The sequence below is a fragment of the Streptopelia decaocto genome, assembly GCF_964273445.1.
Source record: "Streptopelia decaocto genome assembly, chromosome: 10".
NCBI lineage: Eukaryota > Metazoa > Chordata > Aves > Columbiformes > Columbidae > Streptopelia > Streptopelia decaocto.
Window position 1 is genome coordinate 3,436,956 of NC_138665.1, and position 15,174 is coordinate 3,452,129.

Below are 15,174 nucleotides of genomic sequence, written 5' to 3' on the forward strand. Positions count from 1 at the left end.
ATTCTTTAGTGAGACTCCTCACCGGACACTAGCAGGGGTCATACGACAATCGGACTTCAACTCCTGGCATCTCGTTAGGAAGAAACGCCCCCAGCTACTTCAGCTGAGGTGGCAAACCGAGACCTTAGAGAACTGAGGAGCAGAGCACACGTTCCTCTCTCCCATTCCTTCTTGGAGCTTGGAGAGAAGACAGACAGCAGCAGAAAGCTAGATGTGGGAATTAATGTCTGCAAGGAATGCAGTTAATCTGCCAGAATCCTGAGATACTACACAGGTACGGGTTTAGATGCAGACAAGTTAGACTTCAATATAGCTACACACACAATATTTAAAATAGGAGATAATTACATAAATATCAAGATATTTAAGAATGCCATTAAGCATTGTTTGTGACAAAAGAATATATGCGTGCTTACAGAACACAGGCACATCACACCGGCTGCACTGTGACTTACCTCCAGCTGCTGATTACTCATTGCTGACAGAGCACCCAAATTGAAGGGAATATATGGTGTTTGAGAGTTGAAATTCGTGGGAATCATATTGGTCCCAGCTGGCATGTTGAAACGCATAGTCAAGCCCTTAAAAACACAAAATGCACTTAGATTTGAATAACTGTGATAGCTTCGGCCTTCTATAATAACCCATGAAATACTCTGGGCAGACAACACGGCACTTAGAGAAGACATTGTGCATGAAGGGTAACCTACCTCAGTAAACTGAAGATCCTTTCCAAACCTCAATTTAAAAGGGCATTTTCATCACAGAAGAACCTAAGTTCTAGTCTTGAGTAATATGGGAGCTTAGTGTAATTATAATTATTTGATATACCAAGAAAAAAAAATGACTAAGGCTTATTAGTGTATCCTAAGATACATTTTTTATATTGCAAACCCACTACCCGAAGTTGAGTTTGACCTGACTGTAATCAAATTTTCAAGAAGTGAAATGTATAATTTATTAGCAGGAATATAAAGCTCATCTCCCATTTGGATTCCTCACAGGGCAATTTCAGTGCTTACTGTATTGTATCTTCCTACTTATTCTCTCTCTCAAAACCTTCTCCAATACTCCATTTCCTTTGTCATTTGTTCACTCCAAAAGGTCAGTGGCAATTTACACAACCACTTTTCGTACTGTCAGATTACTGATCAGATCTGAATACCAAACTTCGCCTTTCCAGGATTTTTTTGCTATTAGACTCCAGTTACACCAAGTTATCATATTCCTTTTAGAGTAAAAAGATCCCAAACCTGTAGCCAATTTACAATTTTCTTCATTCTACCATCTGCTTAAATATCAAATAAATGAGACATGGGGAATAATTTTTTCAAAAGCAAGCTTTTAGGTCCTTTCTGACAGATGCTCATATGTTCGTGGGATCATGGCAAAAAATGCTGAAATCAAGTGTATACTTTGAATGGAGCCAGAAATTTCCCTCAAACGGTAAAAGAGAGGTATCCCACAGGACACCAGTTGAGTTTCATTATGAAATAGGAAAAAAGTGTGTGTGAAAAGTAATTTTAAAATGAAAGTAACACAGAAAACACACACAGAAGACCAGCATCGGAAGATCAAACGAGACATGGTATCTCCATTTTTCATATGTCAAAATTGGCTTTACGTATCAATTACTTAGCCTATTAGAAAACTGATTTCCCTAAAACAAACTGAAAAGGCAAGTGTTACTTAAATCTGGAAAGGTTATTTTCATATATGTAACTGTGATTAGATAGCTTTACCTTCTTTTCTGCTTCATATTCTGCCCATGCTGCCTTCCTTTCTTCTTCAGTGAGTTCCTCTTCCTCCTTATGGTCCAGGAGTGAATCATGTTCGTGATATCCAACTATATATTCTTTATTGATTTGAAGCAATTCTGCCAGAACTGTATCCTGTTCGAATGCAAAGACAATAACATCAGTGGTCCCTCAGTAGCTCTATGATATTGACTCTCTGTGCATGTCTAACTCTGACCCAGTTTCACAAAGAGCAGCTCAGAGCACTTCACAGCAAAACAAAATGAAAACAATAATTCAAAAGTACAATTTTCCTCAGAGGGAGGGTAATGGATTAACAATCTGCTACAGAGATGACAGTCCAATCACTTAATGAACCACAGGAATGCACTCAGATTCCACAATAATAAATGTGGTTTAAGAACCTAAAAAGAATGGAATGTGCTCAATGGTTTTTCCTTTGCTTAGGCTGGACACGTGAGAGGACCTATCAATAATCCATAATACAAAAAGAGCACCTCTGCTGGATTTAAAACACTAAGTAGTACTTTGGTCCATCAACCGTCCATCAGCACTCAACAGAAAAGGCTCCCTTCTTAGGACTATTAAGACACATGTTGAGATAAATAGCCCCCCACCCCTCTGGATTAAGAAAGGTCAAACCACTGCTATGAATCGGATTTGATCAGCAGGTTGCAATTTAGACCTCTATATTCCACAATTCCCCTAATGCTTAATTTAAGGTTAACAGAAATATTTACAATGTGCTTTATAATGGCAAACTGTTGTGAAGCAGACATACTAACGTTTTACATACATATATCTGTCCTTTTATTTATATATACATACAAAAAAAACCTCCAACAAAGCTCAGTATTCGGTCTAAGATTTCTAATACAAAAAACTATACAAGTGCTTCTTAAAATGCAGTTACCAGCATATTGAGTATCTCCCAGATAAAATAAAAACAAACAAGCTGCTAACCAAAATACTGAGTCGCTACTGCCCTTGTCTGGACTACAGACGACACATTATGACAGATCATTATCTCAATTAAAACATGATATAAAAACAGAGAAAATGACTGTGAAGAGCTGCTATTTAAGGTAGGTAGTAATGGTTCTGCAGTCCTCATTCTCACTGAGTCAGTATTCCACAGTTTTTCAAAGATGCATCTTTACGTTAAAATAAAGGTAATGCTGCAAAAGATGAAGAGAAATAGGTTCTATAAGACTACTGGAAGGTGCTCATGCTGCACCGCAGGAGTCCCGTTTTGGAGATAATTATTGAACGTGTATATTTTAAGTGCTCTTGTAGCACTGATGAGCCTTCCAAATTAAGAAAGCTCCAATCTATCTCCGCCTTCAGTCTAAGACTCATAATACAAAACCATCTCATTGAACTTTCAGACCAGTCCTGAAAAGAAGTACAGGGAATATACTGAATATACTTTTTGCGGTAGAATTACACAAACACCTACAGAGCCACTCCACATCACACCCTTGTTGCGCGGGCATTTGTACCAACAGCAATATCAACTGTCCTGACATTTTCTCATCTCAACAGAACACCAATTGTAAAGAATGGCTTGTACCCACAAGCAAACAGGTTTTGGCAACAACACTGGGAACTGCATGTGGAAGTCCTGACCAGTGGTTTAAAACCCAATTAAATTACCAATTCTATAAGCCAGCCTTTGTTTCATCTTTCTGCCTTTTGCTCTCCCTAAATTTGAATCAATCCTGTCATGGCCAGCTCCTCAACAGTGTAATATCTGCATAACTAATGGGTCCAAAGAACAAATAATGGTATTTTTGGGGTGCTGGGAGAGAAGGCAGACAGAGAAAAAGGCTGAAATAATAGGATATGATGAAAACATCCAGAGGAAGTGGGTGAAGAAGTCAAGAAGATACTACAAAAGTAAGCTAAGAGAGTTAAAGAGCTCTCAGCATACCATAGCTATACATCAGTGTGGGGAGGGCTCCTGGACATGCATATACATTAATTGCCACGGCAACACTATTATTGAAAACAATACTGGAATATAATCCACACTCACTTAGCCAACAGTCTTCAAAATGTGGTTTAAATTACATCCAACTGTGTGTTTGCCTTTCTTTGTCTAAACTTTATTTTGCATTAACTTTAATGACGAAGCTTGAAAACTGGGATATGGAAGGTACTGCCATTTAGTTCATTACATTTTACAACGACGACAACAACAAAATTACCTTATAAACAAAAAAATCACCAGAATAAGTATTCCTTTCATTTGTTTGCCTTTTTGATAGAACGATTATCAATTGGTTGATAAGCTTTAAGATGAAATCCTGGAGATGAATGAAAAAAATTAAGAGATACTGAAAAAAGGTTCTGAGTTTTAAAGAAGGTTTGATTTTGAAAAATCCTGATGGAAATGAAATGCTATGGAAAGATAAGTGTATTAGAAAGGAAATCTTCCACGAAGGAATGTGAATTCTGTTGTTAAGTCATAAATAAGCTTTTCCTCAACCAACTGAACATTTAGTGCCAAGGTTAAAAATAAAAATAAACTGAAATAAGCAGAAAATCATTCTGATTCCAAAATTCACAAAATTGTCCCCTAGTACAGAAGTAAAGCAAAGCACGTGCCCTGGCTATGTCCTGAGCTAGTATAAAATAATGATATACTATATCCCACTGAGTCTGAAGTATGATTTTAATCTGCTTTTCCAATCTGCATTACATGACCTCAACTGAGCCAAGTTTTCATTTCACACGAAAATGTGACTGTGACTCTAATCCACTGAACCTGAGGAACGGGGCGGGGCGATAGTGCCTGTCCCGAGGGACACGCACTGTCCCCCTTTTGTCTTTGTGCCGCTTCTATCTCGTATCTACTGCTCTGAAACACGGGTCACGCTGGCGGAGGAAAGGCACGAGTTGTGCACTTATCACCCAGTCCTGCTATCAGTGTTAGTGGTGAAAACACTTTTTCCCATTAGCTGCATATTGCTCAAGTCCAGCCCAGTACAGAATCCTTTGGGAGATGAGTGTAAAAGTCTGTGAGAACCTACTTAAAAAAAATCCCAACAATAGTCCAGCCATAAATCACATTGATTTAAAAAAAATACTCCAGATGCACTGTTAAATTCAGAGCAAAGAAAATGTAACACCCAAAATATGACACATTAAAGACAATTGTCTCACTTTACAGCAGCTTTTCCTTTTGAATTGCTTCTCTATAGAAATAACAGCAAAACCTCTTTATGCCTTTAGTCTGCGTTAGATAATAAGTCACTACATTTGCATAAAACTATAGGCCTATATACAGTAATTATTTCTATACTTAAATATAGCAAATTTGACTGATTACTCAGTCTTAAGATACCTGTCACACCTTTTTTGGACTGAATTTGGAAAGCGTTTTTTTCAACTCTGCAGGCATGGCGGATGAATGAAATCAAACAGTGGGAGTGAAGACTAATTTAATAATTAACACGAACAACGTTCATAATGAAAATATCCTGCTAAAACCAAGTATCTGCATTGTCCGAGCTGCAGAAGCTGCTGCAGCGGGGTAAGGGCCGAGGAATGGTGCTGTGAAGTTACGGTTCAAATGCAATCTGTATTTTCCCCTGAGAACCCTACGCCCTGGTCCTCGGCAACCAGAAGGGCAGAAAACTGCTGCTAAACCTGAAACCTTGATAAGTTTCCAGGAAAACGACATACTGCATATTTGCCGTGTGACTTTTTATAGAAAAGGGCAACATTCAGCATCTTCTCGCCACTTAACAACATTTTCCAAGAAAACTGGCCTTTGACTGCAAGCTGGATTATTGCAAAAACAAAGTTCTCAAGATATATTTTAAAAAATCAAGTCGTATTTGTTTCTTCACTCATGTAACAGCTTTACCTCTGACTTTTAGAACAATATAGAAGGAATTATCCTAACCCATTAAAAGCAAAAGAATTAAGCCCCCCCCTTTTTTTTTCTTACATCAAAGAACTTGAAGGGTGTGTTAAAACTTGGGGTTGCAAGAAGAAGCCAAGTGCTCAGCTCTGAACATACAGACACCTCAAGAACCCAACTGCTGGGGGTGTCACCAAAGTCACCAAGTTCTCTTTCTGACTTAGCAGACATCCAGCAGAAGACCTATAATCCCGCCAGGGTCACCCACATTCACGCTTAGACGGTTGGAAAAAAGACGGAAAACATCATTCCCATCTTTCACCTAATTCCTATTCAGAATTCCCTCTAAAAAGGAGGCTTGGAAGGGGTCGGTGCTTCAATCTGTATTTTCAAACATCTTTGTTTGAGGAATCTGTTCTTTCAGAGCTCAGCTGTATCTCCACTTGACACTTTTAGTCGTCTCTTTACGTGGTTTTACTGTGCATTTCACACCAATTCTAAGGATTACAGTGGTAATCCCTTACCTTACTGTCTGCACAACAGTAAAATCACACAGCGGTATCATTGTTCAACAGGCTATGCTTTGAAGATGTAAAAGAGGCCTGAAGACAAAGAGAGACAATTATACCTGTAACAGGCAGAACTAAAGCCTTCTTTTAGCCTAAATGCCCATTTTGCTTCACTGGTAATTATACAGGAACAGCTCAGTCTTTGTGGGCAAGGGGGAGACAGCTCAATGATGGAAGAGTCATACAGGTAAAGTTTGCTGGGCCTTTGTTTCCAGCTAAGAGCTGCAGAGATCAGGTTGGGTTTGCTGAATTTACCAGGAACAAAGCATCAGAAGATCAATGCAACATGATCTTAAAGAAAATGTTATTCACCAAGTGCTGTCTAGTTCATCCATGCTACAATAAAATCTTTTCCAAAGCAAATCAATAGTCTTGTTAGTAAACTTTTTTCAACAAGTGCTATGAGTGTGTTGTTAAATTAATATAATCTTTTTAGAGTTTCATAATTATAAAGCTGAATCATGCACCTCTACTAAAATTACACTGAAATAAGGAATAATCAACTTTCTGAATGAATAACCCTGCACAATTTAGAGAATCGCATCCATTGCAGTATTTCCTATGGCTGATACTTCCTTGTGATGGTTCATGTAGGATTTTAGAGAACTGACTAGACCAAAAAAAAGACCGAATCAGAAATAAAACTTAAAAGTTAAACTTACGATATTATACAAAAGGCATGAGCCACAATTCAATTAAGCAGTTCACAGGAATTGAGGAAGGAGTCACTACAGCTACTGGACTAAGTTCAGTTTTGTGTGCAAAGCAAGAACCTAATTGTGGATAAAATGAAAACAAAAGATCCCAATCAGCTGAGCTTCCCAGGGAAGACAAATGCAGTGAAAAATCATTACAAAACAAGTGGGATCATGATGACAGCTACTCATTTTTTATTAATACTCCCAGAAACACTTTCACCCCCTCTAACACTTTGAAGATGTTTTCACCACAACTACACCAACAATGCGTGAAAACACCAACCACCAGCAACCAGCCAAAAATAGGCATTTGGAGTTAGGTGCTTCCTACAACACGTCACGCCTGCAGCTCTCAGCATCCAGCACCGTTCCTCCTCGCTACCAAGAGTAATTTAGGGGGACAAAGAACGGGAAAGAATATTTGGGGGTTAGTGGCAGCTTCCCACGTCCTGGGGGGCCACCAGCAATGCAAAGCCCTCCCTGCTTTCAACAAAGAAATACAAAAAATGCTAAGATAAGATGAATCTGCCTCTGTAGCCTCTTCAACCAAATTTGCACAGAGTATGTACCAAGATGCGCATCTTTAAAAGGACAAAATTCCATTCAATATCATTTGCTACAGCCATGAACAAAGAGAATTCCAGAATTTCTCTATTTACAGCCAGGGACTTGGTTAAAAGCTTATATTCAACTTACATTATACAAGCCTTACACTGATGGTTGGAAGGGAATTAATATGGAACTTAGTATTTAAAATTGAATTAGAAAGTAAGTTTGGAGATTATAAACTTTCTCCTTTACATTATGCTTCATTCATTATTATAGTAAAAGAGAACAAGTAACTTTCAAAATATAATAATTGCATTGGATTGAGCAATGCTGTGAGTAAAGATACTCAGTTGTTTCATAGCTTTGCAACCTATTTTTATTTCCTTAAAAATAAGCAGCAGCAGGAAATGGTGACGCATTAGCTGTGAGCTTGTACAAGCATAATGTATATGGCACAAAGTAATGAAGAACGTAAAAAAGATAAAATAAGTACTATTAATTACAACCTAAAGGAAGACATTTTAGGAGGTAAAAAAATGAATTTGCCAAAATGAAAATGTACAACATAGTAAAAAGGTAGAATAAAATTTTCAGTTATTTGCAATTTGCTGCTTACAGTGAGAAACAACGCAGTAAAAAGAGCTTAGATACAGTCATTAAAGTTTGTTTTCAAGGGTTTTAAAGTGCATGTAACAGTGACTAACAGTTATTGGGCGGACACGTCCCAAATCCCCTCGGCAGCTGCACCCACACCGTAGGTGGTCTGATAGACTGCTGCACACAACATTTCAGAGAACTACTAACAATGCCAATGCGATGCTTGAACACAGTTTATTATATTATAGTGGTCTACCGATAGTCTAGAATTGAAAACATACCATTTTTCATTGGAAATGAATAGATTTACAAACTGGAAAACTTCCCTCGGACACCCAGACACTGTATAATGACCTAAACACATGAGTAACTCAGAAATTGAACCAGTCAACCAACTTTGGTCCGCACATTTACACGTTACTGTCCACTAGCTATTCACCTGGTAAGAAGCAAAGATAATTGCACAACAGCTTAATGATGAATTAGTCTTTAGCAGACCACATCCACAAAGAATATAAATTAGACAAAGTAAAAAAAAATTAGCTTAATCTTAAAAATAAACTGACTTGGTTAAAAAAAGAATAAAATAACCGAACCAGTTATTTTTTCCCCTGAAGTTTACACCTGCCTGACTGTAAAAGTGATATTTTTTATAATTCAGTTAGTAAATATTTCAGTTCCCTAAGTATCACATAGGATACTAAACCACTACTACGTAGAGCAGTGACAGTGAACCACTACTACATATCCCACATCCATTACAAATAGATTTAGGGAGGCCTCAGTGAAAATAAATCATTGTGATCTTAAGAGTTAATTTAGCACCAAGTTAGATAAAGGTCTCACACCACTACTTCATATTCTCTCAGAGTACAGAGTATCAGTTCTCACTAAGTTGTGTACATGTCTACAAAAAGGTCACTGGTCTGCTAGTACTGGCTACACAGAGATTACAAAATCTTAGCTTGTCCAATTTTCCTCATTTAAGCACTACACAAGTGCAACTTATCCCCCATCTCCACCAGATCTATTAAAGGTCCCTACACAAAGAGTTAAACAGGAACTAAAAGACCAAAAAGGCCTGGCAAAGGAGAGCACAGACTCCTCAGAAGTGTTACCTAGGAAGGTAAAAATAGACCTTGACATACAGTATCACCTCACAGATTCATTATCACAAATTAAAGTATCACCAGCATCCACTCAGATGTTCAGCTGAATCTTGGCTTCCATGTTTTCCTACAGTAAAACGTCTACTCTTTCAAATTGTGTGAAAAAGCTTTTTGTATGTTCTGGTTTAAAATTTTTGGGTTTTAACTGAAGATCTTTTTCACATACTGCCAATTACATTGAAGGGAAACTCATTATCTCGCTCACTGTACCATGCATCATATTACATATTTCATTGTGTCACCTGCTATTCACCTCCATTCAAAGTAAAAACCACCACTCTAAAGTGAAAACACAGCACTGTTCTCCTTCCAAAATCAAATACCCCATGTCCTTAAACAGATGTACTAGTGATGCGCATCAACTTACTTTTGGCAACATTGGTGTATCTCTCTTCTTTTTCTTTTCTGAATTAGGGTCATCCAGCAAATCTGGCTCGAAAGTGTACAGCTCTGTCAGTTCATTCATTGTAAAATGACGTTCAACTTGCTGTTGGTCAACAACCCGGAAGGACAACGATTGCTTTGTTACCTGACGATCATAGATCTTATCTTCCATCGTTCCCTAAAAAACAAAGAAAATCACTTTCATGCAACTGCTGGACCTTCTTGTCATATAGGAAAAAATAACAGATATAAAACAGCTAGAATAACAACATAACAGTGCTCTGTTTTCCTCCTTTCTTTGACTCTGTATCTACAGTTACCTGAAAAAAACACTTTGTTTGCTGAGGAAAAAAGAAAACAAAACCTCCTGGAAGCAAAATAATATGAATTGAGGGTGTGGCAGATGTCATCTAGCTGTTGACTAGACAGAAATGTATATTGAGTAGTGTTTTGAAGACCTAAGTTTTTGCTTCCATTCCCCTAAGTAGGCCTATGACCAAAAAAACAGCAATTTCCACAGCATGTACCTTATTTTGATGCTTTGAGCAGCCTGTAAAAAGCAAAACAGATACCATATCACTGGGGTGGAAGGAGAGGGGAAGGGAAGCAGTCAAGCCTAATTCATCACAGCTGTGTATGAAACAAATTAGATCCTTGATGAAAAAAAAGGAAAATTACTTCAAAAGAAAAAAATACTGTGAGAAGTCCGAGAACAGCACAGCCTGTTCTGAACATCATCATTTCAAAAGGATATCAACGGTTCGAAAGTGTACACAGAAAACTACAAAAATAGACTGAAGCCTGAAGAAAAAACCCATGTCAGACAGTAACACGTTACAGAAAGCAATCTGTTTAAGTTGGCAAGTAAAATACTTGATCAAGAGCTAAGTAGTTACTGGGAAAAGGTCTTCAGTATACTCTGTAACACCTGAAGAACTAGAAAACGAAGCAAGATACTTCCTAACAGAAATAATGGCATTATACATAAAAAAAGCAGAGAGCCGCCACCATAAGAATTATTATACATCAGAATTATTACACATCTTTAATATCTATAGGGTGTGATAGAAGTTTTCAAATCACGACTGGACGCCTTTTTATAAAAATTCTTGAGCTCCCAGTGTTTTCACTCCTGCTGGACCGTCAGGGGCTGTAGAAGGCAGCGACACGGAGCAAGGCTCTTGCCTAACGACAGCCACCCTTGATGCCGCCGTTTCTATTAAGAATTCTTAGTGGTGTGCAAATTAAAAAAGCTGAGAACAATATTTCCAGTCTGGATGTGTGAATCACTGCTAGAACTCCAAAATCTGCATTACACAAAGTGTCCGACGAAGTGGGTTTAGCAGGAAAAGATTTCAGGTGTTATTTATTTTACCAATCTTTCCTTCAAGAGCTTCTTCAGTGGCCAAATAATGCTGGGAGACACCTGGATCAGTGCAGACCACTACAGACCTCAACGCAAGGCAAAAGAGTTACAGGCCAAATAGACAGAGTTTACAAATTTGTTTGCAGGACCAGAATATCATAAAAATATCAGATGGAAACCTACCTGAGCCAAGAACCTGTACACAAACACAGCTTTGTTCTGCCCAAAGCGGTAAACCCTGAAAATGCTCTGGATGTCATACGATGGGTTCCAAGAAGCATCAAAGATGATGACCCTGTTAGCAGCCACGAGATTAATTCCGAGGGAACCTGCTTTAGTGGATATAATAAACAGGCGGCCTCTGGAACAGAGAAAAGTTACAAAATTTTAATATTTTGGAAAACTACTACTGTTCCCATGTTGCTGTGTTACTATGGAGCTGTTCACACACTAAAATAACTCAAAAACTTAATTAAAATACCATATTAAGCACAAGACAGACGCAGAATTTACAAGGACAACACTTTTAGCAAAACATACACTCCCAGAAATACAGGTCAGGGCCTCCTGTACATCAACTGTCAACAAAAACTGGTGGGCAAGAAAAACTTTTTGGTTTTGCCTTTTCCAACTCTAATGAAATTAGTTATATCCAGTTAAACTGTAATTTTAAACAGGCATATCCCATGCTAATGAAACTGTTTCCTGGCTAGAAAAAACCTCCAGAATAACTCTAGAATGACAGAGTTTCTTTGATGTATCTGCTTTTTTGAATACTATCTCAGGTTCAGCTTAAAATGAGCTCTTGACAGATACTTGACAGAATAAACTATTTCAGAGTAGTAACATTGAATTAGTTTATTTTGTTTCATTTAACTTTTTAAAATAAATTTTCTGTACGTTATAAATGACTGCAACATAACTGCATATTTAATTTTTAAACAAATCTTGTAAGGCGAAGCGCCTTAACTTCCTTAAACCTCTACAAGTTTGTATCTAACCACCTGAACAAATTAGACCTGAGAGTCCCAACTCAATGTGCTTCTGGATGGCCAAGCCACTGCTGTCTCCTGGCCAGACCCCACGGGGCTCTGACCTTCCTACATCTTTATGTCCTTCTAAATAATGTTAATAAAAAGCCCGTCTCTGATCCAAATTGTTTACAACCTAAAGAAGCACAAAACCAGCAAGGAAACACTGAACAGGTATTGATCAGGAACACAGAAGCCTCTTGGTGGTGGTGCATATTTTTTGTGCAAGTTCTGCACCTGACAACAATGTGATGATTATTTGTGAAGTCTTAAGAAGTCATTAAGCTAATATAAGTAACACAGAAATAGGGAACAAAAGAAAGCGAAGGGGGAAAACAGAGCATATATATCAGCAGAGATCTCACCTCACATTAGTTTCATCATTAAATTCTTCAGCCCATTTCTTTCTTGACTGAGCTGTAGTTGAACCATCTAAGCGATAATAATCAATGTTTCTGAACCACTTTCCTTCACCTATAAATGTAACAGTCAAATTAGGAAAACGCTCATTGCATAAGTAACCAGACTGATAATACTGGATATACACAACTCTCTAAATAGTAAAAGAACAAATAGGGAACATAAAATATACTATTCTCTGACATTTTAAAATAATGGAAGAAGACTATAGGTTATTCAAAACTGAGAACATTTTTGGAGGATATAGGTGCTTGCCTTCCCTTCTTTCTGCTGGTGATGAACATTTAATCTGCTTTGGCTATATTAAGCACAGATGCTACAGAATGCAATCGGTCCACAAGGGCAGACCAGAGAGCACCTGCAGAGGTGACCAACAATCCTGCCAACTCCAGGAACGGCGCAGAGCACACAATGCTTCTAAAGAAAGCTATTATTTCCAATCCATTCCCTTCCAACTGAATACAGCCTTGTAAAAGAATCGTTAACTTTGCAACTGTTATAAAGGTGGCACTCACCTTTATAAATAGGAGGCTTATCTTTGTCAGTTTTCTCCCTGTTGGCCAACTCCAGAAAATCTTCTATCAAATCCAGAGATATTAGGGACTGGCTAAACACTAGGCTGAAAACAGAAACAGGGAAACACAGAATTCACCTCGGAGGTTATTTTTATTATTCTATTGCTTTATTTTTCTTCCCTCCTCACTCCGATACCACCTTGGGAAACAAGCGGCCTTTCCAGACACAGAGAAAGACCCTGGTGGAATTTGTGTGTGTATGGGAAAACTGATAAAAATGAAGGTAGTATGCACACTTGCTTCAGGAAACTGAGCTACAGCATTATGAAGACTGACTAAAGAACACTATCCTGCTAACATATTTAAGACGTCATTAAAAATATTTCTAGAACCGACTTACACTTTGTCTCCAATCTCCTCCGCCATTCGAAGAATCTCAAAGAGAAGCACCATTTTCCCAGAATGTTCCAACACTTCAGCATCTGCATCAGTGACAAAATCTTTGTACCAATCCGGTGCTGGGCTACCAGGATTGGAAGATGATGTAGCTTTGCCTAGAAAAATCAAAGTAAAAAAAATTTAGAAGATAAAAGCATGGTTTCCATTTAAATGCTTTGAAACACCTGAACCACAGAATTGTTTCTTCATTATTAGGCTTAGCTCATATGAAAAGAGTTAAATATGGCACAGAAAAAATAGTGTTTGCATTATTAACAATTACCAGATTAGCAGTTATCAATAGCACAGGTAATCAATAAGGGTCAGATAACCCCTTTTCGTGTTGCAGGATATTTGGCCAAATACCCTGCCAAATAGCCTACCACCTCCATCTCTTCCCTAAGGATATTTACCAACAGCTTTGAAAACTCATCCACAAATATTACAGCCATTAAAAAGCAGCTTTCCATAAAGCAAATTATTTTGCATCTCAAACAAACATCTCAAATTGCTGGACCAAGAGAAAGAGTGGTCTTTTGGGCTACCTAGTCCATCTATGAGGATGAACTCGCTGGAAGAATGTTTCCGAATGTTACAATAATGCAGGTGTTTAAGATGCAATCTGTAAAACATTTCCTCTTCTGTTAGGCTCAGATTTAGGATCTTTTTTCCAAAAGCTAATTTAGAAGACAACACAAGCATATAAGAAAAAAAAACACAAAACCAAACCAAAACTCGCCTCCACCTTTTGTATTAATTCCCAATAGAGGAAAAAACCCAAACAAATTCCGCTATCATATTCTACCTTTTGCAAAGTTCCTTAAGGAAGTGTTTATCTGCTCATCTGCTAACATACTACTACACTAAAACCTGTAAAATACATACATGGGTACAATCCTATGTTTAACATATTACTGTCTTATAAATAGATTCTGTTATTCTGTTAATTTGACTTAAGCTCTTAAAAATACAGTTAATTTTGTTAATTTGACTTAACCCCTTAAAAATATAGAAGTATCAGAAAGAAATACAAAATTCAGTTTCTCATTGTAAAAATACACCAAAATAACTATCCTCCTTGTAAAACAAGTCTGCTGGGGTCTGAAACACCCACTCAGAAGTGTCAGATGCAAGAGCTAGACCAGAAGAGGTGCACTGCTGGACCTCATCCTCACTAATGAGGAGGGTCTGGTTGAAGCAGTAAAGGTCGAGGGCTGCCTTGGTTGCAGCGACCATGAGATGGTGGAGTTCAGGATCTCATGTGGCAGGAGCAGGATAGCAAGCAGAATTGCAACTCTGGATTTCAGCAGAGCAATCTCTGGCCTTTTCAGGCAATTGCTGGGGGAAATCCCATGGGCAAGGCTGCTTGAAGGTCAAGGGGCCCAAGATAGTTGGTCAGTGTTCAGGGACTGTTTCTACCGGGCACAACATCAGAGCATCCCGACACGTAGGAAGTCAAGGAAGGGAGCCAGGAGACCTGCGTGGTTAAACAGGGAACTGCTGGGTGTGCTCAAGTGGAAGAGGAGAGTTTCTAGATCATGGAAGGAGGGGCTGGCCACTTGGGGAGAATATAAAGCTGTTGTCAGAGGGCTGGCGAGAAGGGTCAAGGACAACAGGAAGAGCTTTTTCCAATACGTGGCAGAGAAAACTAACACCAGAGGCAATGTGGGCCCACTGATGAACGAGGTAGGTGCCCTGGTGACAAGATACAGAGAAAGCAGAGTTACTGAACGCCTTCTTTGTCTCTGTCTGCTCTGCCGGGGGCTGTCCTGGGGAGCCCCGTACCGCTGAGGCGCCAGAGGAAGGCAGG

General features: G+C 38.5%; 1 protein-coding gene across 3 annotated transcripts in view; it reads right to left on the minus strand.

Moving 5' to 3' along the window:
* ATRX (ATRX chromatin remodeler) overlaps positions 1-15,174 on the minus strand; it is an 87,319-nt gene that overhangs the window by 4,942 nt on the left and 67,203 nt on the right. For all 3 annotated transcript variants that reach the window (XM_082061880.1, XM_082061879.1, XM_082061881.1), the window contains 7 exons: positions 13,327-13,480; positions 12,927-13,030; positions 12,357-12,465; positions 11,144-11,321; positions 9,578-9,772; positions 1,743-1,892; positions 456-581 (listed from right to left, as the gene is read on the minus strand). In XM_082061880.1, the coding sequence (XP_081918006.1) occupies positions 456-581; positions 1,743-1,892; positions 9,578-9,772; positions 11,144-11,321; positions 12,357-12,465; positions 12,927-13,030; positions 13,327-13,480 (1,016 nt within the window). The remainder of the gene's footprint in view (positions 1-455; positions 582-1,742; positions 1,893-9,577; positions 9,773-11,143; positions 11,322-12,356; positions 12,466-12,926; positions 13,031-13,326; positions 13,481-15,174) is intronic.